This window comes from Sciurus vulgaris, assembly GCF_902686455.1.
Source record: "Sciurus vulgaris genome assembly, chromosome: 4".
In the NCBI taxonomy this organism is placed as follows: domain Eukaryota; kingdom Metazoa; phylum Chordata; class Mammalia; order Rodentia; family Sciuridae; genus Sciurus; species Sciurus vulgaris.
In genome coordinates this window covers 187,293,854-187,318,292 of record NC_136464.1, presented here as the reverse complement: position 1 = coordinate 187,318,292, position 24,439 = coordinate 187,293,854, and the positions used below count along the sequence as shown (strand labels likewise).

Below are 24,439 nucleotides of genomic sequence, written 5' to 3'. Positions count from 1 at the left end.
AAGAAAGCGGCCGTCCTGGGGTCCCCTGTGCCGGCTGCCCCAGCTCCCCTCTCCAGGGAGGGCCCTCCCCGGCCGTGAAGGCACAGGCCCAGGTGTGCTCCAGGAAGCTGTGTCCCCACCATCCGGAAGGTGTGACCCTTGAGGGTCACAGTTACTTGTGCCAGGAGGTCTCCGCACCCTCTAAAGTCACCACCTGGCCACTGCCCGCACAGGAAGAAGGCCACCTGCACTGGTGGGCGGGGGCGCTTCTGGGCTACAGGTTCGCCAGGGTGGCTCCCAGGCAGGAGGGCCACGGAGTGTGGTTCCTCGGGCTTCACCATGCCACGCCTCTCCCCGGCCTCCTAGAAGGAAGGCTGCCGTCCACACTGCAGGCAGCTGGGGAAAACAGGAAGCAGGAAGGAAGCTGCCCTGGCGCTGCTGGCCACAGGGCGGCCAGTCTCACCCCAGGCACATTCCTTAACTTTCAAGAGGCCACTGGAGATGAATTTGAGTTCTGTCCCTCCAAACACCTTGGAGACTTCCAACATCAGTCTTAAAGGAGTTGGTCCCTGGGTGGAGGGGCTAGAGTTCAAGAGACTGCCCCCTGGTGGTAGAACCCCTTTGGTCCTGAGCCCTGGCCCTGTTCTCTCTGCAGCCCAGGACACAGAGCGTCCACTTTATAGGACGCTATAGCCAGCTCCAGGCCAGGCTACTGCTCAGTGAAAGGGAGCTGTGGGAAATGGTCCTGGCATCTCCACTGCCACCTTCCTGCCCTGCTGTCACCGTCCCTGAGACTTTGCTGTCAGGTCAAGGGTCTGAGTTGGGGGGTCAGACCAGGTCACTGGGAGGCCAGGCCCAGAACCCCAGAGCAGTAAACCTGCAGAGAAGGCTGCCAGCCCAGGGCATGCGGGCAGCAGAGCCCTATTGCCTGGTGCCCACAATTCACACCTGGAGAAGTCATGGGGACATCATGGGGGCACCAGGGTGCTTGCAGGTGATGGTTCAAGTGTTAGAGGTGTCTGTGTGAGCCTGGCCTTTCATTCCTCAGGAGGTAAGCCACTAGCGGTCAGGTGCCACAGAGAACCCAGCAAGGGCTACAGCTCAGGACAGCACGGACCTCATCCCGCCATGCAGCACTCCAAGCCCTGGCTTCCTCCCATCTCAGTGTGCTGCTGCTGTCTGGTGCTTGTGTCCACTTCTGGGCACTGGATGTTCCACCTGCCCAGGTCCTTGTACAGCTGGGGGAAAAGCCACAAAAGGTGGGCCCCAGCCCTGCCCGAGGAGGGGGAATGTGGGCCATCACATGGTTGCTTCCGTGGGTACTGGCTTGCTGTGTGAGCAGACTTGGGTTCCCTGGGCTCTTCAGGAGCGTGTGGGTGCAGGGCTCGTGAGACACCGGGGAACCTCCCCTGCTGTGCCACATCTGCGCATGGGGTGTGGCGAGCCCAGCCTTGGGCCCTGCGAGTGGAGTGGACAGGCAGCACACCTGGAGCTGCTTTGCCGAGAGTCTGTTCTAATGCCTCTGAACGCCGATTTCAGAAACAGCATGTGGACACAGTAGAAAGCCTCTGGGTGTCCCAGAGGAGCCTTGTCCTGGTATCCAAGTGCTGGGTTTGGAGCCTGGCCACTGGAAGTGCCTCCCTTGGGGCTCGGTAGCCTTCCTGCAGTCACCTCTCCTCTGCGACACTCTGTCCTTACGCCTTGCAGGGCAAGGTCCACCTGGAGCTGAGGCTGAGCGAGGTCATCACGGACACGGGCGTTGTCTGCCACAAGCTCGCTGCACGGTAAGATGCTCCTGGCTGGCTAGGCCCTCTGTGTCCCTCCTCTTGCTGCCCACAGAGTGGCCATGATATCTCCTGCCCCTGCCCTACCAGGTCTCATGGCTTCTGTTCCTCCACAGTGGGCCTAGGTTAGGTGAGGCCACCTGGGCCAGCCTACCCTTCTACTGAAGGTGGCCAAGTGCACTCTGATGACAGGTGAGGACAGAGTGAGGGCCTCAGGGTCTCCCTTGGGTGCCCACTTTGTCCCTCGTGCCATGTGCTCACCAGCAAGAGTGGTGCCCCAGTGTGACTGGGCAGCATCCTCCCTCCTTGCAAGATGCCTGTGGAAACCCAGTTCAGTGCTGGGATCTCATGCTTTGTGCTCTGCCAGTGGGTGAGGCTGGGTAAGGAGGGTCCTTCAGTCCCCGCTGTCCCCACAATGGCCCAGGACACATGACACAGCAGTGAGTCTGTCCATTCTAATCCTGGTGATAAGTCTGTCTGTGGCAAACGGACTGTGTCTGGAGCATGCACTGGGACTGGGGGCACTTCTGGGAGGTAACCAGCCGGGCAGACATGTTCTGGGAAGGTCAGGAGTCAGCTGTTCCTCTGCTCAGGAAATGTCTACTGAGTGCCCAACGTGGCTTTCCACCTTGGGTGCCCCAAGGATCCCTACAGGGCTCAAGAGGAGCACAGGCGACTGACCCTCTCTAGACTTAGGATGGCCCCAGACCTCCATAGACAGGAGTGCAGGTGGATGTGGATGCAGGCTCAGCTGAGAGCCTCTGGCCAGCAGCTGTGGCACCAGGTGCAGGTGTACAGCCATGACAGAGCTGGCCAAGTGCAGGGAGGGACCTAACAGCACCTAAACACAGGACTGTGCCATGAGGCAGGGGCCTCCTGACCCGGTGGCCTCCACTCTGATGTCATGGGCCCCGAGGGGCCTTTCCACACCCATGAACCCATCACTGACCGCAGGCTGCAGGCACTCTGGACGCTGAGTGGACCCTGCAGGTCCTGACCATGGCTGTGGGATCCATGGGTCTCGCACCCAACTTGGCTCCAGGGAGCTGCGTGGGGCCTTGTGGGGAAGTCTGGCCCTGAGCCCTCAGGTGCCCTGGTCCTGCAGGCCTACAGACTGGGCCGCCTCTTGGGGAAGGCGCCACATCCTCCAGGGGAGGGCCAGACACCTTGTGAGAGCAGGAACTGGCACCGCCCCTCCTCACCAGGCAGATGCAGTCCATGTCCCTGGGGTTCCCAGAGCCTGGGGCCCCCCTCCCAACCCCCCCCCCCCCCGCTCCACCCACCCTGGATGGGCAGGTGCCGCTGCACCCTCCTCCCCACCAACCAGCTCAGCCTCCTGGTGAAAACCAACCTTCCTCATGCCGCCCTCCTGCTCCCTGCTCCCTCTTCTCTTTCTCTAGCTGTCCTGCTCTCTTTCTCTGCTGTCCTGCCCCAGGGAACTTCCTCTGCCATTCTGTCACTTTGTCATGTGCAAGGGTCCTGTGTGCATTTCCAATTCCAAGCTCACAGGCCAGCAAGTCTTGTGGACAGTCCTAGAGCCACCAAGTCACCCTCCTGGCCAGGCCACCACATTGTCAGAGAAAGTGGTCTCAGAGGGGCACCTGCCAAGGGAAGACCCCTTTTCAAGCTTCCAGGAAACCTCAAGCCCAGTGAAGACCTCGTTTTCCATTATTAGGAATTACAAATGGGAAAGCACTTCAGGTTATAGATTCGTGGCTCTTTTGAGGTTCAGGAGACCCCCAGAGCCTAGTCCAGGGTTGGAGCAGGGGGCTGGGTACAGGGGCGGTGCAGGGATGGTAGCCCTGGCTGAAGGCAGCCCTGCAGCCCTGACCGCAGGGCAGGACACACCTGCCCATCTCCCTGCCCAGGCAGAGCTGGAGACCTCCAGCTGTCCAGGTGCAAGAAGGCAGAGGTCCACCCTGTCTGCACCACAGCCTCTGGCTGTGTTATGAGATAGGCTGCATAGTAAGACCTATGACTATCAGCTGCAAACTGGGGTTCTTGTTCTTCAACTTTAGAAAGTCCGCGTCTCCAGGGCCAGGCACCTCGGAGCACCAGAGTGGGAGTGGAAATACTCAGAGAACACTGTGCTCCTGTCCTCTTCACATAAGATGTGCCTGTGTCAGTCGATCGATTTCGTGTAGAACTGGTCCTCGATAATGCACAGCACGTGGACATCCCTGTTTTCAAGATGATTACAGTCTGATTTTCTGCTGTCTTGGGTGCCCATCACAGGGCCCCAGGTTACAGTTGTAGCAGCGCTGAGGGTGCCAACGTGGGTGCCTTCAGCATGTGGCTGGTAGGAACCTATTGCTCCTTTTCCTCTAAAACTCCTGTGCACTGCTGTGGGGCCATCTTTGCTTTGAGCTGCAGAGCAGTGTTCCTCACATTGGTCTCCGCAGCATGAGAGGTTCGACTGTGACTCCCCGAGTTCTCCCTCAGGCTGTCCAGCACACAGCACACCCACCCTCTGGGCTGCACTCCATCCCCTGACCCCCTGGAAGCCATGAAATGTGTTTGCAGAGGACGCAGACCCTCTGACAGGGAGGGCGTGGGGCTCCTCCATCACTGAGTGAGCTGCCACAGTCCCCACTCCTCCCACCAGCCACCCCAAGCTCACCCGCAGGAGCTCCTGCTGCCTACAGGATCTGGGGTCTGTCACCTAAACACAGCTGTGCTATTGACTAGAGCCTGTGCTTCTCAATAGAGTTCTAGATAGGTAGACAGGTAGACAGGTAGGCAGCAGACAGATGGGTAGACAAATAGACAAACAGGTGTGTGAACAGGTAGATAGATCAGTAGGTGGGTAGGTAGGTAGTTAGACAGGCAGACACACAGGTAGACAACCTTGAAATTCTTACTTACCACCTCCCCTTTTGCTGCCATGCCAGCCAAGCAGAAGTGAGTCTCTTGGACACCTCTGCCCAGCTGGTGATCTGCTCCCCTTCCTGGAGCATTGCCCAAGAAGTGGTAGAGGTCTTTGGTGGGTGCATTAATGGACCAGCAAATATTTGCTTAGTGGATGAGTCGAGGTAACCAAGGACTACACGAGCAATCTGGGGAAGCAGACTCTCCAGGGAGCGAGAGCAGGAGAGCGGGCAGGGACAACAGGGACACCAGCCGGCCCCCAGATGAGGAGGGCCAGGAAGCCCTGTGGGACACGGGGCAGCCTCACAGGCCCATGATGCCAGGAGGAGGAAACGGAATACGTGGGTAGATCAGGGAGCCCGAGGACAGTGGCCACTCAGGTGGCAGCCTGTGGAGCAGTGTCTTCTCTCCTGATGGAGAGAAGCCTGCAGGGACACCATAGTCAGTAAAGCTGGGCAGCTCAGGTCAGGTTTGGACACCTGCTCCTGACCTGACTGGCAACAGAACTGGATTCACCCTTACCCACAAGGCCCGCGCATCATGTGCATGGACAGTGGTCAGACCCACTTCCAGGATGCAGCAGGGGTTGGGGTCCAACTGTGGTCCTTGCTGGGCAGGCAAGTCAGGGAGGAGCCCTTGGGCACAGGTGGGAGTGAGAGGCTGGAAGGGACGGGGCTGGGCCTCTTCAACCTCCAAGCCCAGGGCCCAGGAGGGACTTTGTGTCAGGACTTCCCAGGAAGAGAATGCACACCCTCACAGCGCAGTGTTGGAAAATTCTGAACTCTCAGAACCACAATGTCCAGCATCTGCTCAAAAATTTCAAGAAATGGAAAGTGTGACCCAGACCTGGAAAAGGAGTGGCAGAGCTGGTGGGTCAGCAGACAAGGACACCAAGGAGACAGGGGCTGCTGTGCACCAGCAGCGAATGGGTGACCCAGGACCTGTCCCAGGTGCTGCAGAGGGGCATGTAGTGTGGCCACCGCCCAAGTCCTGGAGCAGAGGCCGACTCTAGGGCCCCTCACCCCAAAGCAAAAGGAGAAGTATCGGTGACCAGAGGGAAGGACAGTGCAATGCAGCCACGCTGGGAAGAGCAGGGGCTCCCAGTGCACAGGACTTGAGACTGGGTGGAGGAAGGGCTGGACAGGCAAGAGGGCTGCAGTTAGGCAGCCTTGGTCAGCTCAGCTGGCTGGTCACACGCGCGTGCCAGCACTGCTCCGCAGGAGTCCTGGCTGCTCCAACAGGCAGTTTCCATTTGCTCTGCAGGATGCTTATGAGCAGATCTGGGCCCCGCAGGCACTCTGTTCCCGTGAGCGACTGCTTTTCTTAGGGTTCTCATCATGGGTGACCTGCCTACAAGGTCCACTCTTCCTGGAAGGTGTAGGGCAATGACTTGGCACCACCCAGGAGTCTGAGCAGGATGCTCCAACAGCGGGCAACCCTGCAAACCTCAGATGCTGTGTCTCAGTGTCATCGGCCAAGAGGAGGGGATGACCAGCACTGGATGGACACTCCGAATACTTTGTGCCGTGTGCAGAGCTGAGCAGGAATCTGCCCCCAGCTTATGGTGATGAAGGAGACAGGTATAGAATGAAGGCAGATGCCAGGTTACCCACTCTTGATCCCCACAGGGCTCTGAGGGCCCAGGTGAAGAATCAGCGCATTCAGCAAGGGTAGCTGCTCCAAGTCCCTCTTCTGCGGAGGCTCTGTGTGGCTGTGGCACAGATTGCAGACCGCAATACTGGTCAGCTAGACAGCCTGAGGGTGCAGGGCTGCCAGCCTGTGGACCTTGGCCTGGCAGCTTCCAGAGACATGACATGCAGACACTCCCTGGCTATTAACCTCCACCGCTGGACAGTGAGGAGACAGCCTTAGACCCCTCCAGGCCTGGAAGAAGGCTGGACCAGGTCTGCCTGCAGCTGCAAGTTCCCTCCCCTGACCACTGTCTTGTCTCTCTCAGCATCCTCGAGTGCCAAGGCCTGCCCATAGTGAATGGGCAGTGCGACCCTTATGCCACCGTGATGCTGGCTGGACCTTTCAGGCAAGTTGCTTTCCTGTCCTGTCCCCATTTCCTTCTGGTCCTGGGGAGCTGGGGAGTGGCTACCAGGTCCAGCTCTGGAACCAGTAATCCAGTACCTCCTTCAGAGTATGAGGCTGGTGCCTTGGGGTGGAATATGTCGTTTTGACTCCTTTGTATGTCATTCATTGCTCTAACTTTGCTTTGTGAAGAAGGGAGGTCTTGTGACCTTCACATTGGTATTTTTGGCTCAGCAAAGGCTCCCAATTTGCATGCCACCTGGAGGTGGGGACAAACAGGAATGTGTATGAGATGAATAAAGGCAGAGGCTACTGTGCACTCGGTAGCTGGTTTCAAGACAGGTCTGCAGCCAGCAGGGTCATTTTCCATCCTGACCTTCCTCTCATGACTGCAGATCGGAAGCCAAGAAGACGAAAGTGAAAAAGAAGACCAACAACCCCCAGTTTGATGAAGTGTTTTACTTCGAGGTTGGTACTGGAGCAGGGTGAGCTTGGAAAGCCCACCCAGGACTCTGGTGGGACTTCTCCGTCACCTGGAGAGGCCAGGCCCATGGCCCAGGGTCTCACCTTCCTCCCTAGGAAGAAAGCTGCTCGTTCCTCCTGGCCTGGCAGATCTGGGTGGAAGGGGCAGGTGCTGCTGTCCCAGTCGTCAGGACTCGGGGTTCAACTGGCTGGTTTCGGGGTTTGTTGTTTTTCTGACTGTTCCACCCCAGCTTCCCTCCACCGGAAACGTGAGGGTGTGAAGCCAAAGGAGAAGTGATTCAGACCCAGAGGTCTGCTGGCAGCCGCTCAGAGCGTGTGGCAGAATTAAAGGAGGGTGAGGCTGAGGCCAGACAGGCAGGTGCGGGCGGACGCAGCCCTGGGTGTGCAGGCACGTGGCAGTGTCTTTCCCAGCATGCTTTGCACACCAGGTCCTGGCAGGGGCGAGCAGGAAGCCCGGTTCACTGCAGCCTCAGGGTACCCCCGGCAGGTGCACCATGGTCAGAACACGTGGGAGAGCTTTCCCAGTACGAATCACCGGAGGGCTGCCTAGACCACCTCAGCCAGCAGTTCTCAAGCTGTCTCTAATGTGCGAGGAGCAGGTTCCACTTGCTAAAAACGCAGTCTCCCCCCACTGGGTTAATGTAGTGACCGAGCCGAGGTTCAGAGCCCAGGTCTGGAGTTGCCACCAGCACCTCCCTGAAGGTCAACCTGGTGGGCTGCTGTTCAGGCAGGGTCCCAGCTCCCTGAGCCCCAGGCCTGAGGGCAGCCCTCTGTCTTCGACTCAGCCACTCCCTCTTGGCTTGGAGCCTCTGGTACAAAGGCCTTCTCACTGCTGCCCAGCCCCCTGGTTCTGCCCGTGCAGAAGCCTCCAGGAAAGGGGCCCAAGACCAGGGCCTCACAGCTGCCCCACAGCAGAGCTGGGTGCAGTAACATCAGCCCCCAGTCCACGTTTTTCCAAGTAACCAGACTGACATGTATAAGTCAAGCCAGTTTAAATTGCACAGAGCCGCCTGCCTTCGCCTGGCAGTGGCAAGCTCCAGCCCCGGGTGCAGCAGACCACTCCATGGGCAGCCGGTGGCGGTCAGGCCAGCATGGGCAGGGTGAGCAGATGCACTGACAGAACCACAGCCTGCGCAGTGGGGAGCTGACAGGGGACGGAGCTTCCCGGAGGAGTGGCACTTCAGAGACCCGTGCAGGTGGAAGAGGAGCCAGGCCCTCCAGAGGCTCAGTGGCCTGAGACCCTCTGGAGCCAGGAGGAGGCAGAGAGTACCCCAGAGCAGTCCCCCAGAGTACCCTGGCTTCACAGGCGCACGTTAAACACGGAGGTTGGGGACTTAGCAATGTGACCTGTCAGGTTCTGTATTACAGCACAGCTCCAGCAAGCTCCAAAAGCCTCTAGATTGGTAAAAACCCACCGATCTTGGAGAGGGGCATGGCCAGCTGGAAGGGGAGTCCCCCATGAATGGCCATGACCAGCTGCACCCCCACCAGCCCATGGGGCTGCTGGTGTGTGCTGGGCCTCCACCGGGCCTCCACCGGGCCTCCACCACTGCACCTTGTCTCCAGTCCTCTGCTACAACATCAGGAGGGAAACACGCTTGATCCTTCAGTTTTCTGAACCTCGTTAGGTACAGGCTTGCCGAGCTGCTCGTGAGGTTATAGGACAGACAGTAGAGTGGGCTGCACCTGGTCAGAGAGTCGAGGGTGGCCCCCTGAGTGAGGGGTCCTCATACCCAGCTAGGGCTGGAAAGGAAACTGCAGGACATGAAGCTGACCACAGGCGACCTGGCTCCTGCCTATCTGGGGGCCAAAGCACCCCACTGCACACCTTGTTGCTCCTCCTGGCAGAACGCAGCCTCTGCCATAACATTCCGTGGCCTCAGGGACCCTGGGGCCAGTTCCAAGGTCAGGAAACCAGACTGGGAGCCTGTTTTAGTCAGCTTTTTCACTGCTGTGACTCTCGGACCTGACCAGAACAACTAGAGGAGGAAAAGTTTATTTACAACTTGCAGTTGCAGAGGCCTTGGTCCATAGGAGGCCGGCCCGTTCCTCAGGGCTCGAGGTGAGGTGGACCATCATGGCAGAATAGGGCAGTGCAGGGAAGCAGCTCCCATCACGGTGCTCAGCAGAGACTCCACTCACCAGTTACACACACATATGCCCAGAGCCACACCCAGTGCCCACCTCCTCCAGCCTCACCCCACCTGCCTCCAGTCACCACGCAGTTAATCCCTTCGGGGATTAAGTCACTGAAGGGGTTGAGACTCTCAGAACCCCTTCGTCTCCCTCTGAATCTTCCTGCATTGCCTCACCCCTGAGCTTTTGGGGGACACCTCACACCCAAACCATAACAGAGCCTGAATCATGCCTTAGCCCTTCCTGACGTGGCTGGTCTCAGGGCAGGGGGCTGTTCTCTCTGGGCTGCAGGCTGCAGCACTGCAGACCCCTGGTGGCCCGGCCAGTGGGTCTGAAGTCCTGTTTCTCCACCTGACTCCAGGTAACTAGACCCTGCAGCTACAGCAAAAAGTCCCACTTCGATTTTGAGGAGGAAGACGTGGACAAACTTGAAATTCGGTGAGTGGAAAGTCAGGCCATGCTTCCCATGAGGCAGTTCAGTGTGAACTCTGCTCCTTTGTTTTTTGTCTAGTTTCTCAAAACAGGGGCAAGGATAGAAATGAACTACCATCTTTGTGGTTATTTAACACCAGGACTATAGGAGTGCTGGCTGAAGACCCTGCATCTAAGCTTGCAGACATCTGGGTATTGGGTGGAAGGGCACCTGCTCAGCAACAGACCAGCAGAACTGACTCTTGTGCAGCTTCTGATGCAAAGGTCAGGTTCACCACGCAGGGTCTGCAAGGGTCTGTTCACCAGGACTACCCAAGGCATGCATGGGCAGATGGTGGCCACTTCTGTGGGGTCTTGTTCTAAAGCTCATAGAGCACACCTGTGCCTGTTACCCTCAAAGATCGGGCCAGCTTCAGACAGTGCCAGGGGCCGTCTCCCCAGCAACACTGACCTTGGGAATCCTGCCAGGTCACAAATCTGGGTTGTGCAGCTCCTCACTGAGCAGGTCCCTCACCCATCCTCAAGGCTCTGCCTCTAGGGCTGGACACCCTGTGGAGCTCTTGTCCCCTCCAGAGGTGGCAGCACCTCAGGAGCCTGTGTGTCTTTCTGCTCTGTCCAAGCACGCATCAGGGAACCCGGGCTTCCCTAAGTGCTTGCCTAGGCAGCCCTTCTTCCGTAGTGATAAGAACCCCCAAGCCTGCAGGATGGTGATGTGGGGCTTTGCTTTGCTCCAGTCTGGAGCCTCCCACTCACTGTGAAGAGGCAGGCGCAGCAAGGAGGACGAAGGAGGGAGGGGGCCCAGAGAACGTGCCAGTCGCCTCTTTTCTGACCCTTCACACCTGTGCTATGGCTACTTGGGATGTTCCTGCTACCATTTAGATTGTTTGGTCAGGATCCCCACCATGTCCAGCATGGCGAGGTGGGGGGAAGCCAGCAGCCCCTCCCAGTCCCCACATATGTGGAACACCCTGACCCTCTTGGAGAACTGTGCTCACTGGCACTGGTGAGGACAAGGGAACCACACGTGGTCTTCTAGAGTGTCTCCCTCCAGCAGTGCCCCAACTGTCAGAGCACAGCACAACTTACGAGACCGTCAGTCCAAGGGCAATGCTGGCCATGCACCAGCCTGTCAGTCAGACACAGGGCTGTGGCTCATAGGTATCCCAGGGAACACCAAGCATCCTCCCAAGGAAAGGGCCAGAGAGACTGCCTACTGTGCCAGGCTGGACTCCCCAGAATACAGTGTGGACTTGTCAAGTGCCATGCTCCATGCAGACCTGGCTACAGCCCTGTCCTGGGGCAGGGGGTGCCAGCCTCTCTGTGGCAGAGTTGGGATCTGAGTTCAGAGTCCTGTGGCCACCACTTCCTCACCTGCCAGGCAGGTCCCACAGATTAGTCCCCAGGGTCAGGCTGGGCTGGAGTCAAGGCATTGCCAGGCCCTGTGTGTGAAGGATGCTTGCTGGTGCATGTGGGCTGCTCCTGGGCGAGGCACAGACACTGAGTAGTCACTCAGCTCCACTGCACGAAGTGATGCCCGAGGGTGCCCTCTGTCACCAGGCCAGGAGGAGCTGAGTCCTGGGGCCTGCTGCCCCCGGCCCCGGCTCAGGGTGTGGGCCCCTCCTTGATTCCAGCAGCCCAGGAGTCACTGGTCTCCGCCCTCAGCCACTCTTGCTTTGCTGTGATCAGTGTAGGTCTCCGCTGAGTTGCTTTGGGGCTGGAGGCCCTTGCACCAAGCCCTCCTGGGAAGCAGTCGCCGTGTCCTGCCCGGCTCAGGTGAGGTCTGAGTGCCATTCCTCTTTCAGAGTCGACCTCTGGAATGCCAGCAACCTCAAGTTTGGAGACGAGTTTCTGGGGGAACTGAGGATCCCGCTCAAAGTGCTGCGGCAGTCCAGCCCCCACGAGGCGTGGTAGGTAGCTGCACCTCCACCAGCCGTCACGCCATCAGCGCAGACAAGTGTGGCCCATGCTTGAGGCCGCCCTCTGCCCAGGAAGCCACCTGCTGGTCACACAGGGGCAGTGCCAGCACAACCTGGCCAGCTGGAGCTGGACCCCTGCTTTTGCAGAGCAAGCCTGAGCCCCATCAGAGGTGGCCACCAAAACCCACCTAAGATCAGAGGGCTAAGTGCCTGGATACAGGACCTGTGTACTACAGATCTCAAGCTGCCTAGCCAGGGAAGTCCAAATGGAGAGGGACCAGACTGGGCAGAACAGAGGGAAGAGTTTCACTCAGACACCACTAGAGCAACCATGGCCACTGCGCAGGCCAACCCTCCCCTCTGACACAAAAAGCGCACCACACTCATTAAAGGACTGCAGCGTTGCTTATCTCTGCAGCGTTGATCTTCACAGCTGATGCCTGACCGCAGAGCTTCCCTGCCCTGCGTGTCCTTCCTTCTGGGACCTGAATTCCTCCCCTTCTCACCCTCTTCTCTTTCCTCCTGCTTCTGGGACCTCATCTTCTGTCTGCGGCTCTATGAGTGCCCCAGGAGACCCTCGGGTGTTCTGCAGAATGCCCTGGAGCCCTGCCTCCTGTCTAAGCCCCTGAGATCCACGGCAGCGTCTGCTGCAGGGGTCCCCAGGCCTGCTGCCTCAGCTGCACCCGTGTCCCCTCCCAGGTACTTCCTCCAGCCACGAGACAATGGCAGTAAGAGCCTGAAGCCGGATGACCTGGGGTCACTGCGACTGAATGTGGTTTACACAGAGGACCATGTCTTTTCTTCCGATTACTACAGCCCCCTGCGCGACCTACTACTGAAGTCTGCAGACGTGGAGGTGTGTGGCAGCTAGCTCACTCAGCCTCAGGACAGCCCCCCAACACCCCAGCCTGCTTACCACCCCGCCAGGCCCAGACCAAGCCTGCTTTCTGCCCCAGAACGCCTGTCACCCCAGCCCTTCCGCAGCTGTAGCCACAGAACCTTGCTGTGCCGACTTTCTGACTTAGGACTGACCCTGCGTCTGGTGGGCCCAGGCCCTAGTGCTACTTGCTGGCCGGGACCCCACCCTCTAGTGCAGCTAAGCTGTGCACACTGGTGGTCTTGATGTGGGCAAAGAGCATTTTCATGTGCTGACCCACCCTCTGCAGAAGGAAGGGCCCAGGCCCCTCAGGCGCTGCTCCTGAGAGCTGGGTGCACCATGGGGAGGTTGTTGGTTTGGGGAGCTTGCCCCTCACAGTGTCTCTGCACAGCCCGTGTCGGCATCGGCGGCCCACATCCTGGGTGAGGTGTGCAGAGAGAAGCAGGAGGCGGCCATCCCCCTGGTGCGGCTCCTGCTGCACTACGGCAGAGTGGTGCCCTTCATCAGCGCCATCGCCAGCGCAGAGGTGAAGAGGACCCAGTGAGTGCCGCCAGCCTGTGCAGCCAGCCCCACCCCTTGTCCCTGAGGCCCGCCCCTGCTTCACCTCCTCTGCCCTGGCCAGTCCAGTCCCCTGCACCCCAACCTGCGGGGTCCCCTGGTTCCACCCTATAACTCGCCCCCTTCTCCAGTGCTCCCTATCTGCCACACTCCCAGCCCTACCTGCTGCAGCACTGTCCAAAGCCAGGGTTTGTGGGCAGAGAGGTTGAGGGCTCCCCAGGGGCCAGGTAAGTTCAGGTCTTGCACAGGTTGTACTGATTCTTTGAGACTGTTGACTTTTCGGGGAGAACCGAGGAGAGCATTTGGGAAGGGGGAACAGGATGCTCACCTGGGACAGTTCCTGCTCTGGGAGCTGCGGGTCCCTGTGAGAGGTCCAGAGTCTAGGGCCGGGGGATGGCGCTGCTTCTCTGAAACTGTCCCTGGGGACCCTGTTGATGGAGAATCAGGGAGTGACAGTGCAGGTGACCAGTGTCCAGGCTGCTGGGTTTTGTCTGCTCGTGCCCTGGCCTTGTGCATTGCCTGAGATTTTGGTGCAAGGACACTTGGATTCTCTGCAGTAACACTTCACAGGGCAGGGCCAGCTCTGAGCTTACCAAGGGCAGCACAGGCCAGTATGGGAGTCCCTGTCATTTCACAGCAGACCTAGGAGGCCCTCCTGTCCACTCTTGATGACTAGTGCCCAGGGACAAGTTCTGCTCCCTCTGCCTCTAGGAGATGGACAGCCCCCCCTATTTTCCAGGGACCCCAACACCATCTTCCGAGGAAACTCGTTGGCATCCAAGTGCATAGACGAGACCATGAAGCTGGCTGGCATGCACTACCTGCACGTCACCCTGAAGCCCACCATCGAGGAGGTGAGCCGGGCAGGGTCCCACCAGAGACATCGCCCAGTGCCCATGTGGCTCACCTTCTTGGCTCTTGTGGAGAGGGTGCTCTGCGTGTTCCAAAGTCTTCCTTGCTTTCTCAAATAAAAGTGTTTTTAAAATCCCCCTATTCTGTTAAAAAGAGAAGGACTTGTAAGAAAGCATGACTCCTCCCAAGACCCCATTTACCACCCCCAGTCCCACACCCAGGGACTGGCCCCGAGTCCCTGAGCCTTATGGCTGTGGCGGTCCCTGCCCAGGCACTGACCACTGACTCGCCTGACACCCAGTGGCTTCCCAGCCTCTGCATCCCCCGGCCCTGTCCTGCTGGGCAGCAGTCTCAGAACAAGGCTACAAATCTAGGAAGCCAGGTGGTGTTCTGGTCTGGCCTGTGGGCAAGATCACGGTGGCGCTCGGCACTACAGTGTTCTTAAGCATCTCGGTGAACACATGCGGATCCTCCCCCTGGCCTGCCTCCTGGCCGTGGTGCTGGGTGTGGTCCTTGAGGCCCTGTGGTCCAGGCCTGGCCTTGCCTATGGCTGGCGCAGGGTCTGCTGCCTGGCGGCTTCCAGGGCTGGTGCTGCCTCTCTCAAGGCCCAGGTGCCCTGCCTTCCCAGGGAAGCACCGCCTCTTACTGTTCTTCCAGATATGCCAGAGTCACAGGTGCTGTGAAATCGACCCCGTGAAGCTGAAGGATGGCGAGAACCTAGAGAGCAACATGGTGAGGGGCTGCTCTGTTCCAGGACGCTTCCCAAGTCGCCTGGCGGGGTTTCTGCCTGGGACCTCCAGGACACTGTTCTGGGCAGGGTAGGGATATCCGGGCATGGAGACTCCTTCCTGGCCCTCAGTCCTGAGTGTGGCCACTGAGCCCGTGGGAGGGCCAGCCAGCGAACACTTGTCACCCCCACCCGTGCAGCCTGGCCTTCTCTCCCCTGCGCTCCCCAGAGGGCCATGGCCCACTCGGCAAACTGCCTATCCCCACCTGATGGTAAACACAGATTCCCAAACCAGACCCCACAGGCTGCTCCCAGTGGTGTGCCCCATTTTCCAAAGCAGCAGAACTTGAGGCCAGCACTGCATAGCACGTGCATCCCCTGCGTGACTTCTGTGCAGGGAAGCGCCATTTGGGTCAGACCTTTAGATAACGGTGCGGATTCTTGCCTTTAGAGGCACATCTGGTGCTTGTCCCACACTCCCACAGCAGCTCCGGGAGGAAAGAAGGGATTCCACGTAGCTGCCCAGGGGACACAATTGCTCCACGAGTCACGCTGGCTGTTCTCAGCGGATTTTAAAGGGCAGACTTTTTAAACAGAAGTTCATCTGTGCTGCATGGCCACTCTGAGCCAGTCCCTCCCAGCCTGGCCCAGGTGCTCCTATGGCTTCATGGAGTGCTGTCCAACACTGCATCCCCTGCAGGAGAGCCTACGGCACTACGTGGACCGCATCTTCACCGTGATCACCAAGTCAGGGGTGAGCTGCCCCACCGTCATGTGCGACATCTTCTTCTCCCTGCGAGAGGCAGCTGCCAAGCGCTTCCAAGGTGAGCCCTGAAGCCCCATGTTGGTAGACGAAGACTGGCCGCCCTGGGCCCCTCTGGCTGCCAGTGTCCCCAGTGGGTGTGAGGAGCCTCAATCCCCTGGCTGGTCCTGTGCTTCCCACTCTCTCCTGGTGGTCAGGTGTGAGCTCTTCACGCTGCCTTTTAAAGACACACCACTTGGGGGCTCTTTCCCCTACCAAGTACCCGCAGGGCTTTGGAACTGGGAAAGGAAGGTTTGTTTGTTGGTGACCTGGGCATCCTTCTCAAAACTGCTTCTTAGTCAGGCATGGTGGCCCATGGCAGTAATCCCAGTGGCTTGGGAGGATAAGGTGGGAGGATCACAAGTTCCAAGCCAGCCTCGGCAACGTAGTGAGGCCCTTAACAAGACCCTATCTCTAAATAAAAAATCAAAAGGACTGATGATTTGGCTCAGTGGTTAAGCACCCCTGGGTTCAATCCCTGGTATGAAAAAACAAAATCAAATAAAATGCTTCTTGGTTATGCTGCTCCTGGGGCACCAGGAGCATTCCATCCAACCCACCATGGAACCCTCAAGCCCTCCGCGCCCCCCACATGCCTCATTATACCCCATGTCCCTCCTGCCTGGACCCCTCAAGCCCCACCCCTCCTGACCTGCACACACCTCCCTGCACCCCATGTCCCTCCTGCCTGGACCCCTCAAGCCCCCACTTCCCTACCCTGCACAGACCTCCTTGCACTCCATGTCCCTCCTACATGGACCCCTCAAGCCCTCTGTGCCCCCCCCCACATACCTCCCTGCACCCCATGTCCCTCCTGCATGGGCCTGTCAAGCCCTTCCCCTCCCTGTGCTGCATAGACCTCCCTGCACCCCATGTCCCTCCTTCATGGACCCCTCAAGCCCCCCTCCCTGTGCTGCACAGACCTCTCTGCACCCCATGTCTCTCCTGCATGGACCTCTCAAGCCCCCACCTCCTTGCCCTGCACACACCTCCCTGCACCCCATGTCCCTCCTGCATGGACCCCTCAAGCCCTGCCCCTCTTGCCCTGCACAGACTTCCCTACACCCCAGATCTCCTGTCTGCACAGAACTCCCATGAGCAAGGCAGGGCCGGCTGTCCCTCTGGGTTCAAGGCTCAAATCTGAGCTGCTTCTCAGGCCTGGGTGCCCTTGCTCCCAGGTCTCACTCCCTGGGAACCTGGTCCTGGTGGGTGTGTCCTGCCAGATCCACTCTCAGAGGATCAGGAGAGGTAGTTCCCGAGAACAAATTGGAAGTAAAATATAATCAACAAAACTGTCCTCCCATCCCAGATGAGAGCAAACCACCCAGTGAGACCCCAGGAAGGCTGGTGAGTGGGGGGCGCATCTGTGACTCCAGATGGTGACCATGGTGACAGCAAGACTGACAGAGACAGAGAGACAGATAGCACTGGGGGCCAGGCAGAGGCCCCAGGAGGGGCAGGACAGTAGGAACCCCAGTGCCCGTGCTGTGGCACCCCACTGAGAGGTGTCGCTCCCCCAGATGACCTGGACGTGCGGTACACAGCCGTGAGCAGCTTCATCTTCCTGAGGTTCTTTGCTCCTGCCATCCTCTCCCCCAACCTCTTCCAGCTGACGCCTCACCACACGGTAAGTGGTCAGCCCTGCAAGCCAGCCCGTCCTCTCCTGGACTGGCCATCCCCTGAGCCCACCTGAGCACTGGCAGGGGAGAAGGGGTGTGAGCAGGCAGGCCATCTCTTCTCTGACCACAGGGACATCTAGCACCCTTTCTACCCCTACCGCTGTGTGTGACTGCAGGAGTCAACAGTGTTCTTAGGAAAGAGTGGGATGGTGTGGCAGGGCCTCCGCTACAGGCCACTAATGCCATGTCCTGGTGCCTGTGCATACCGTGGTGTGCTTCTGGTCCTGTACACATTCGTTCATCTGTTTGTGTCATGAACATTGTGGATCATGCCATGTGGCAGGCCCCTCTGGTGCTTGGGTGACAGGATAGTGCCCAGGGGAGACAGGTTGCAGGGGCTTCACATGGTGGTCCTTTCTGCTTTCTTGGTTTAAGGCCAACCCTTTCGCCTCTGCAGGCTGAGGCGTCTTGCAGAGTGGTCCTGGCTGCATATCCGGCAGGAGGGCTGGAGAGGGCAGCTCTTCTCTGCTCACTGTGCCGGGGCCTAGCGCCTTGCTGAAATGCAGGCCCAGTCTGGGGTGAGACACGCCCCAGGAGACTGGGACCCTCTGGAGCCCGTGCTCGGGAACGACCCAGGTTACCAAGTGCATGCTCAGGCAATAGCAGCTTTTGGACGATGCCACCGATTTTGTCCTGTGTGACTCTGGGGTAGATCATAGCATGTCCATAAAATTGGAATAAGGCTGGGTTTTTCTTTTCCTGACTCCAACAGGACCCTCAGACATCGAGAACCTTGACGCTTATCTCAAAGACTATCCAGACTCTTGGCAGCTTGTCCAAGTCAAAGTCTGTAAGTCTTCCATCCTTTCAGGAACTCTGATTTTTGTTTATCTCTTTAGAAACTATAAGTGAAGTTGTTCTCACACAGGAGAGGGTAGCTGTGCTGTGTTCCCCAGCATCATAGGGGCATGGAGTGTAAACCAGCCAGCACCCACCCCACTGATCAGTGAGGAGGTAGAACCCTCAGTGCCTCTGGTGCCCTTGACATTGTGGCTGCCCATGGGGCTGGAGGCACCAGTTCCTCTGACCTCTGTCAGTCACCTGAGAAGGTGGCCAGGCCTCCTCACTGTTTGTCCTACTTCAGCTTTGCTCCTGGTTCCCAGTTGCAGAGCTGGGCAGGTCACCTTGACCTTGAGCCCCCAGGACACTGTGGGTGCACCTCGGGGTGGTTGGGCCTCCTGGCAGGAGGAGCAGAGCCCAAGCACAGCTTTGGTGACAGTCTGCACTGTTCCTCATCACCACTTCCTCAGGCCAGGTGCCTTGCTAGTGGGTCCCTGTCCCTGAGGATCTTCTATTCCCTGATTCCCATCCTGCTTTCCTGCAAGCAGGTCTCTTAGCTCACAGCTTGAAGAGCAGGCTCTAGGGTCAGAGCCAAACACCATGTCCTGGCTGGGTATATGAACTGTCCAGGGCTAGGTGAACTGGGGTCTGCAGGAGCCCCCCAAGCCCCAACCTCCAGGGCCTCAGTTGGAGTCCCTACAGATGAGGAAGTCTCTGTGTGGAGGCTGAGGGGCAGTGGCTCTTTCAGTCCACACCCAGGTTTTGGGAATTTCAAGGTCTGTACAGACCCCATCACGAGCACATCCCCACTATAGGGGACACTGCAGAAAGTGCATTCATTTGCACTAAAGCCCACAGTGGTGGCCAGAGAGGCCTCCCTGGTTCCCCTGGCTGTGACTAGACCCTGCGCGGGGAAGCCCTAGACAGCAGGGCCTTCCCCAGCTCCCTGCGACCCTGGAGCACACCTGGGACTGTTCACACCTTCGGGAGCCCAGACTTCAGCCAGAGCAGATGCTGTCTTCCTGGGCACCACCTGGGCTGTCCATACCACATCCCAGTCAGATCTGGGCTGCTGCCAAACCCCCAGGCATCACCTCGCACCTGCTTCATTTCAGGCCAGTTTCAAGGAGTCCTACATGGCCACCTTCTACGAGTTCTTCAATGAACAGAAGTACACGGACGCTGTGAAGAACGTAGGTACACACTTGTGCAGGGGCCCTGCGCTGGGGACCTCAGGCTGCGGACCTCATGTGGGGGCCTGCAGTTGCTCAGGCAGCTCATACCCTGCTGGCCATCCACTGTGGGGCAGGTCCAGGGCCGCCCTGGTTCCCTGCAGCCCCTCTTGAGCCAAGGGCCTGCCGACATCCGTCCATGGCGCCCAAGAGCTTCCCCCACACAGGCTTCTGAGGTGGTCCCATCCTGCCCATCATGGCATGGTTCCTGGCACCTCTGTCCCAGTCACGTCAAGGACGCTGCCTGTGCTGCACCCTGTAGCATGGCCGTTACCACCCTCTCTCTCAAATCAGAGAGGGCAGGAAGGGGTCGGAGCTCAGAGCGGCCTGCCGTCGGGAGGGAACTGACAGGCCCTCAGATGGGGCAGGAGGCCAATGCCAAACCTGGTCCCTAGTGGGGAACACTCGTGGCCAAGGAGGTGGGGGCCTGACGGGGCCCGAATGCCATCGTCCTGGGCCTTTGTAAGGTGCATGGTTTCTGGTACCTGGTTCACATGGGCAACCTGGCAACCTCTCTCAGCACATCCTAACAGTGGACCAGGCCTGGCAGGGCTGGGGTGGGGCTGCTGCCCTGGAGATCCCCAGAAGCCTTGGGGTCCTCCTGCTCACAGCCCACCTTGTCCGGGGGTTAGGGAGGAGAGGCCTCTTGATACCTCACAGTCAGGGCAGAGGGCTTCCAGGGGGCTCCCTCCTCATGACCCATTTCCTTCCTGCTCTAGTTCTTGGATTTGATTTCATCCTCTGGGAGAAGGGACCCCAAGAGCATCGAGCAGCCCATCCTGCTCAAGGAAGGGTAAGGCCTCTGTCTGGGCCTGGGAGGAAGGTGGGTGGACTTCCAGCCACGGCCGCACAACTTGCCTTTCCTCGACCTGAGGCCCCAGAACTCTGGTCTGCCCATGTGGACGATGGCCTCCAGGTCAGGTATGGCCTGGACCTTTCCTCACCAGGCTCTACTGGGGGAGGTATGGCCCACTTTCGTGGCTCAGGGTCTCTTCTCTACACGCTTTGCAGGTGGAGGACCCAGGGCCTCCTCTCCACCTCATGCTCCTGAGGGGTCTTCTGTCAGGAAACTGGGGTCACAGGAAATGGAGATGGGCACTGGGTCCCAGAGGCCTTGGGCCAGGGTTCCCCTGCAGTGTCTCAGGGGTCCTGTGGGTGGACACTCCCTGACCACTTGATGTTCTACCTCAGCAGGGCATTTCCTACCTCGACTTCACCCAGGGTCTCTCAGGGCTCCAGGCGGGCAGAGCACATATACCCTCATTGGCATGAATTTGGGTAGACCTACCCAATTCCTGCAAAGCCTGCGGGGCTGCCCTAGTCTCAGCAGCAACTCCACTGCTCTCAGCTTGACCATGCCGGCAGGGCCTCAGGGGTTGCCAGTGGGCCACACCCTGTCTGCCATTTGTCTTTCTTTTAAAGCTGCCGTGTGCTAACAGTAGCACAGGTCACTCCACAGAGTGCACGTTATATGAACCTGCGGCCCCAGGGTGGCATGCGCACCCGCGATCCTCAGGCAGCCCGGAGCCTCCCGACTTGTCACTGTGTGTGGAGAATGGCCATCTGAGTGACCTGCTGGTGCAGGGGCTGTGAACCCTCTCTGAGCCTCTGCAGCACAGCTGAGATTCCTCCAGCTCTTCAGTAGCTGCAGCTCAACTCAGTGTCACGGTCCACTAAGACCATTAGTCTTTAGCCCCCAAATTAAGCTGCCACCTTCTGCTCCCCAACTGACTGTCACTTGCAGTGTTATCTTGGGGATGGGGGCCAGTCATCTTGCTCAGGGAAGTCATTCTTTCCTGTGCTTGTCCCTGCTGTGGACTCAGGTCGATAACTCTGCTCACCGAGGTTCACTCCATGCCAAGATAGCATTTTCTGACCTTTGAGGACAGTGGTGCCCAGCTGCTTGGTGCATGTGGAGGCTGCACTGGGCCCCTGGGGGTCTCCGCTACCCCCTTCACTGCCCAAGTCTTGGATCTTGGGAGGACAGCAGCATGCTGCCGTGCAGGCTGTGGATCTAGCTGGCCTCAGTTTCTGCCCAGACCATGGCAGAAGGTCCTGCCCTTAGCTCCTCCAGACTCCAGGAGCACCCTGGCTCTCACAGTTGCACCTGCCCCCAGTTCTCTGGTCCATACAGTGAGGTCCTGCTGCCACCTGGCATCCCAACCGCAGGACCTCAGGGTGGCCACAGTGGCCGTGTACGCATCTGCTCCTGTGGTACCCTGTGCACTGGCCTCCATCTGCAGCTCTTCTTCTTCTGCCTCTGCCCTCCATCCACCAGTGGGTATTTCTTTCTCTGCCTGCTTGGCTGGGCTGTGGTTCCCTGAGGCTCGGTCCTCCAGGGGCCTTCAGGAGTGGTTTTGAGTCAGGGAGGCCTGAGGTCCAGAGAAGCAGCCCCGAACGGGCTTGCCTGGATGCAGAAAGGCTGTGGGCTGTCCGCATGCAGCAGGCACCCCAGCAGTATTTGCCCCACCTGCCCCTGAGCTGGCCATGTCCTCCCCACTTCCCCACATGGCTCTGTGATCCCCTGCTGACACTTCCTCCAGGGGGAGCCTATTGTCACCAGAAGGCCAGACTGTGGGAAGCCAGTGCCTGGGTGGGTGGAGCTGGGTGCTGGGGTCTGACGAAGCCCTGGTGTGGCTTAAAGTGCTCAAGGCAGAGGCGTGTGCCCTCTGCTTCTAATGCTGTCACTTGGAAGTACAAGGGTACACCCTGGGCATTCATCTGCCTGGGCACCATGGGCATGATAAGAGGGTCCAGCACTCGGCAGCCATCATGTGCCTTTGTGACAGGTTCATGATCAAAAGGGCACAAGGAAGAAAACGCTTTGGGATGAAGAACTTCAAGAAGAGGTGGTTTCGCCTGACCAACCACGAGTTCACCTACCAGAAGAGCAAAGGTAATGGGCGTGGCCGGCTCCACACTGTGCTCAGAGGGCCCAGAGCCGCCTCCAGGTCCTGCCGGGTGAGCACTGCTCTGCCAGGAGCCTCGTCTGCAGGAGCTCTCCACCCTGATGGGAGGCTCCTGGCTGTGTGTGGTGTCCCTGCCCCCTCGCCCTGGTCCCTAGGCCGGGGCTGCTCCTGGGTCTGAGTAGCTCACCTTGCTACACGTGAGCAGGTGGTTTCCTCTCAGGCAAACATGGCCATGGGCTGGAGGCGTGCCTGAGTCGTGAGAAGCAGGGGCCCCTCCCCGCGTGCCTGCCACCTCTGGGTTCCTCCTCGCTCTTGGCTAGAGGAGGAGAATCATGCACCTCAAGGCAGGCCGCAGCTCCCATGCACTCTCTGCCACAGGAGACCAGCCCCTCTGCAGCATCCCCATCGAGAACATCCTGGCCGTGGAGAGGCTGGAGGAAGAGTCCTTCAGAATGAAAAATGTGAGTCCAGACCTGGCTCCACCCAGCCACATTCATCTGCAGTAGATTCTCCCACCACCTGTCTCCAGGCCTTGGGTCTCCCCATCTTGTGGTGCTTGCCCAGGGCCCCAGGGAAGAACCTGTTGGGAGACGTGGCTGAGCTTTGCTAGGTGCTTCTCTGGCCAGTTGCTGGAGTCCAAGGGGCCTTCCTATGTTAGTTAGCTGTCATCACTGTGACAAAACACCAGAGATAATCAACTTAGAGGCAGGAAAATCTTATTCTGGCTCACAGTTTCCATGGTCACCTGGCCCTGTGGCTTTAGCCCTGTGGTGGAGCAGAATGACATAGCAGGGAACCTGTGGTGGAGCAGGCAACTGGAGGCAGGGAGCACCAGGAAGGGGCCAGGCCCAGCAGCCTCCTCGAGGGCACGACCCCATTGACCTCACTTCCCTCCCCTAGGCTCCACCTCTTAAAGGGTCCTCCAGATCCCAGTAGCACCATCAGCTGGAGTCCAGACCTCCAACACTTAAGATCCAAACCATGACATCCACCCTGGCCCCCACAGGCTCACGTCCACCTCACAGTGCAAAATGTGTTCAGTCCATCTCCGCAAGTCCACAGTCTCACCAGATCCAGCATTGCTTCAAAGCCCAAGTCCAAAGTCTTCTCTTAGGCCCAGGGCAAACTCAGCTATGAGCCCCTCTACAAAAGAAAGGAAGAAAGAAAAGAAAAGAAAAAGAAAAAAACTTACATAATGCTATAGGGCAAACATTCCCATTGCAAAAGAGAGAAATAAGGGCAAAGAAAGGATCAGACTGAAGCAAGACCAGAACCCAGCAGGGCAAGCATTCAATCCTGAGGCTCTGTGTCTGGCATCTGGGACATGTGGTGGCATGATGTGGGCCCCAATGGCCTTGCCAGCTGTGGCTCCATGGCCACTCCCAGGCTGGCTCTGCTCCCTGTCTGTGGCTTTCCTGGCAGATGTTCCATGGTCCTGGAATCTCAATTCTCAGGTCCCAGCTTCAGCCTTATGCTCCCAGTGCTGCTCATTGCCCTCCAGGGCTGCCTGCAGGGACTCCAGCCCTGCCTTTGAATTCTGAGGGGAAACCTCTGTGGCTCCAGAACTCTTGTGTTCCGTGTGTCTGCAGAGCCAGCCCCACGAGGTGACGCCAAGGCCTCGCTGGGCTTAAGTCAAGTGTCAGGGCCCCTTCAATGGTGACTCCAGTGGCTTCTGAGCACCTGGGCAGCTGAGCTTGGGGAAATGAGGCCTGGGGAGGCAGTTCCTGAGGCAGCCCTATGTGACTGGTACTAAGGCCCTCCTTTCAAAGGGAAGTCTTGTGAGGGGTGGAGTCTTGCTGAGATGCCTGCAAGGCATCTCTCTCTTATCATCCACACGCCAAGTACAGCTCCTGTTTAGTGTCGTTAATCTCTTCAGCAGCCACGCCTTCCTTGGCCCCAGTTTTACTCACGTTTTTCTGCCCAGACTTCAAGTTTTTCAGTCTTTCTGCTCTGCTTTTCTCTATTTCTCACTGTAAATCTGCTTAAAAGCAGCCAACAATGCCCATGCCACAGCCTGAATGCTCTGCTGCCCTGAAATCGTCTTTGCCAGATTAGTCCTGCCTGTGTACTCAGCCTCACAGAAAGCCTCAGAACACGAGTCTTTGCCAGAACACAGCCTGAATGGCCCCATTCCTCACTCCCCTTGAAACCTCTGAGCACTCTTTTCTGTCCACATTCCTGTTGGCATCCTGATCTGAACTCCACCAGATCTCCCATTAAACAAGCTCCGCCTCTCCAGCCTGCATTGCGGACTTTTCCAAACTCCTGCACACCAGTTCCAAGGCTCTGAACCGCCTGGTGAGGTGCAGTCGCAGAATGACTTCACCACTCAGTACCAGCTTCAGTGTTACTCAGCTCTCATTATTGTGACCACGATACCAGAGCAACAGC

General features: G+C 58.5%; 1 protein-coding gene and 1 long non-coding RNA gene across 3 annotated transcripts in view; one reads left to right on the top strand and one right to left on the bottom strand.

Moving 5' to 3' along the window:
• The window catches only part of RASA3 (RAS p21 protein activator 3), a 75,887-nt gene that overhangs the window by 43,272 nt on the left and 8,176 nt on the right, over positions 1-24,439 (top strand). For both annotated transcript variants that reach the window (XM_079137427.1, XM_079137428.1), the window contains exons 5-20: positions 1,687-1,763; positions 6,589-6,669; positions 7,061-7,133; positions 9,646-9,722; positions 11,519-11,623; positions 12,332-12,488; positions 12,901-13,049; positions 13,807-13,921; positions 14,577-14,651; positions 15,347-15,470; positions 16,969-17,075; positions 17,840-17,917; positions 19,023-19,100; positions 19,859-19,932; positions 21,929-22,035; positions 22,427-22,509. In XM_079137427.1, coding sequence (XP_078993553.1) covers positions 1,687-1,763; positions 6,589-6,669; positions 7,061-7,133; positions 9,646-9,722; positions 11,519-11,623; positions 12,332-12,488; positions 12,901-13,049; positions 13,807-13,921; positions 14,577-14,651; positions 15,347-15,470; positions 16,969-17,075; positions 17,840-17,917; positions 19,023-19,100; positions 19,859-19,932; positions 21,929-22,035; positions 22,427-22,509 — 1,560 coding nt within the window. The remainder of the gene's footprint in view (positions 1-1,686; positions 1,764-6,588; positions 6,670-7,060; positions 7,134-9,645; positions 9,723-11,518; positions 11,624-12,331; positions 12,489-12,900; positions 13,050-13,806; positions 13,922-14,576; positions 14,652-15,346; positions 15,471-16,968; positions 17,076-17,839; positions 17,918-19,022; positions 19,101-19,858; positions 19,933-21,928; positions 22,036-22,426; positions 22,510-24,439) is intronic.
• On the bottom strand, positions 11,592-13,800 carry LOC306659717. Its single transcript, XR_013763396.1, has 2 exons — positions 13,396-13,800; positions 11,592-11,914 (listed from the first exon to the last, which is right to left on the bottom strand). It is a non-coding gene; the product is annotated as an uncharacterized lncRNA (long non-coding RNA).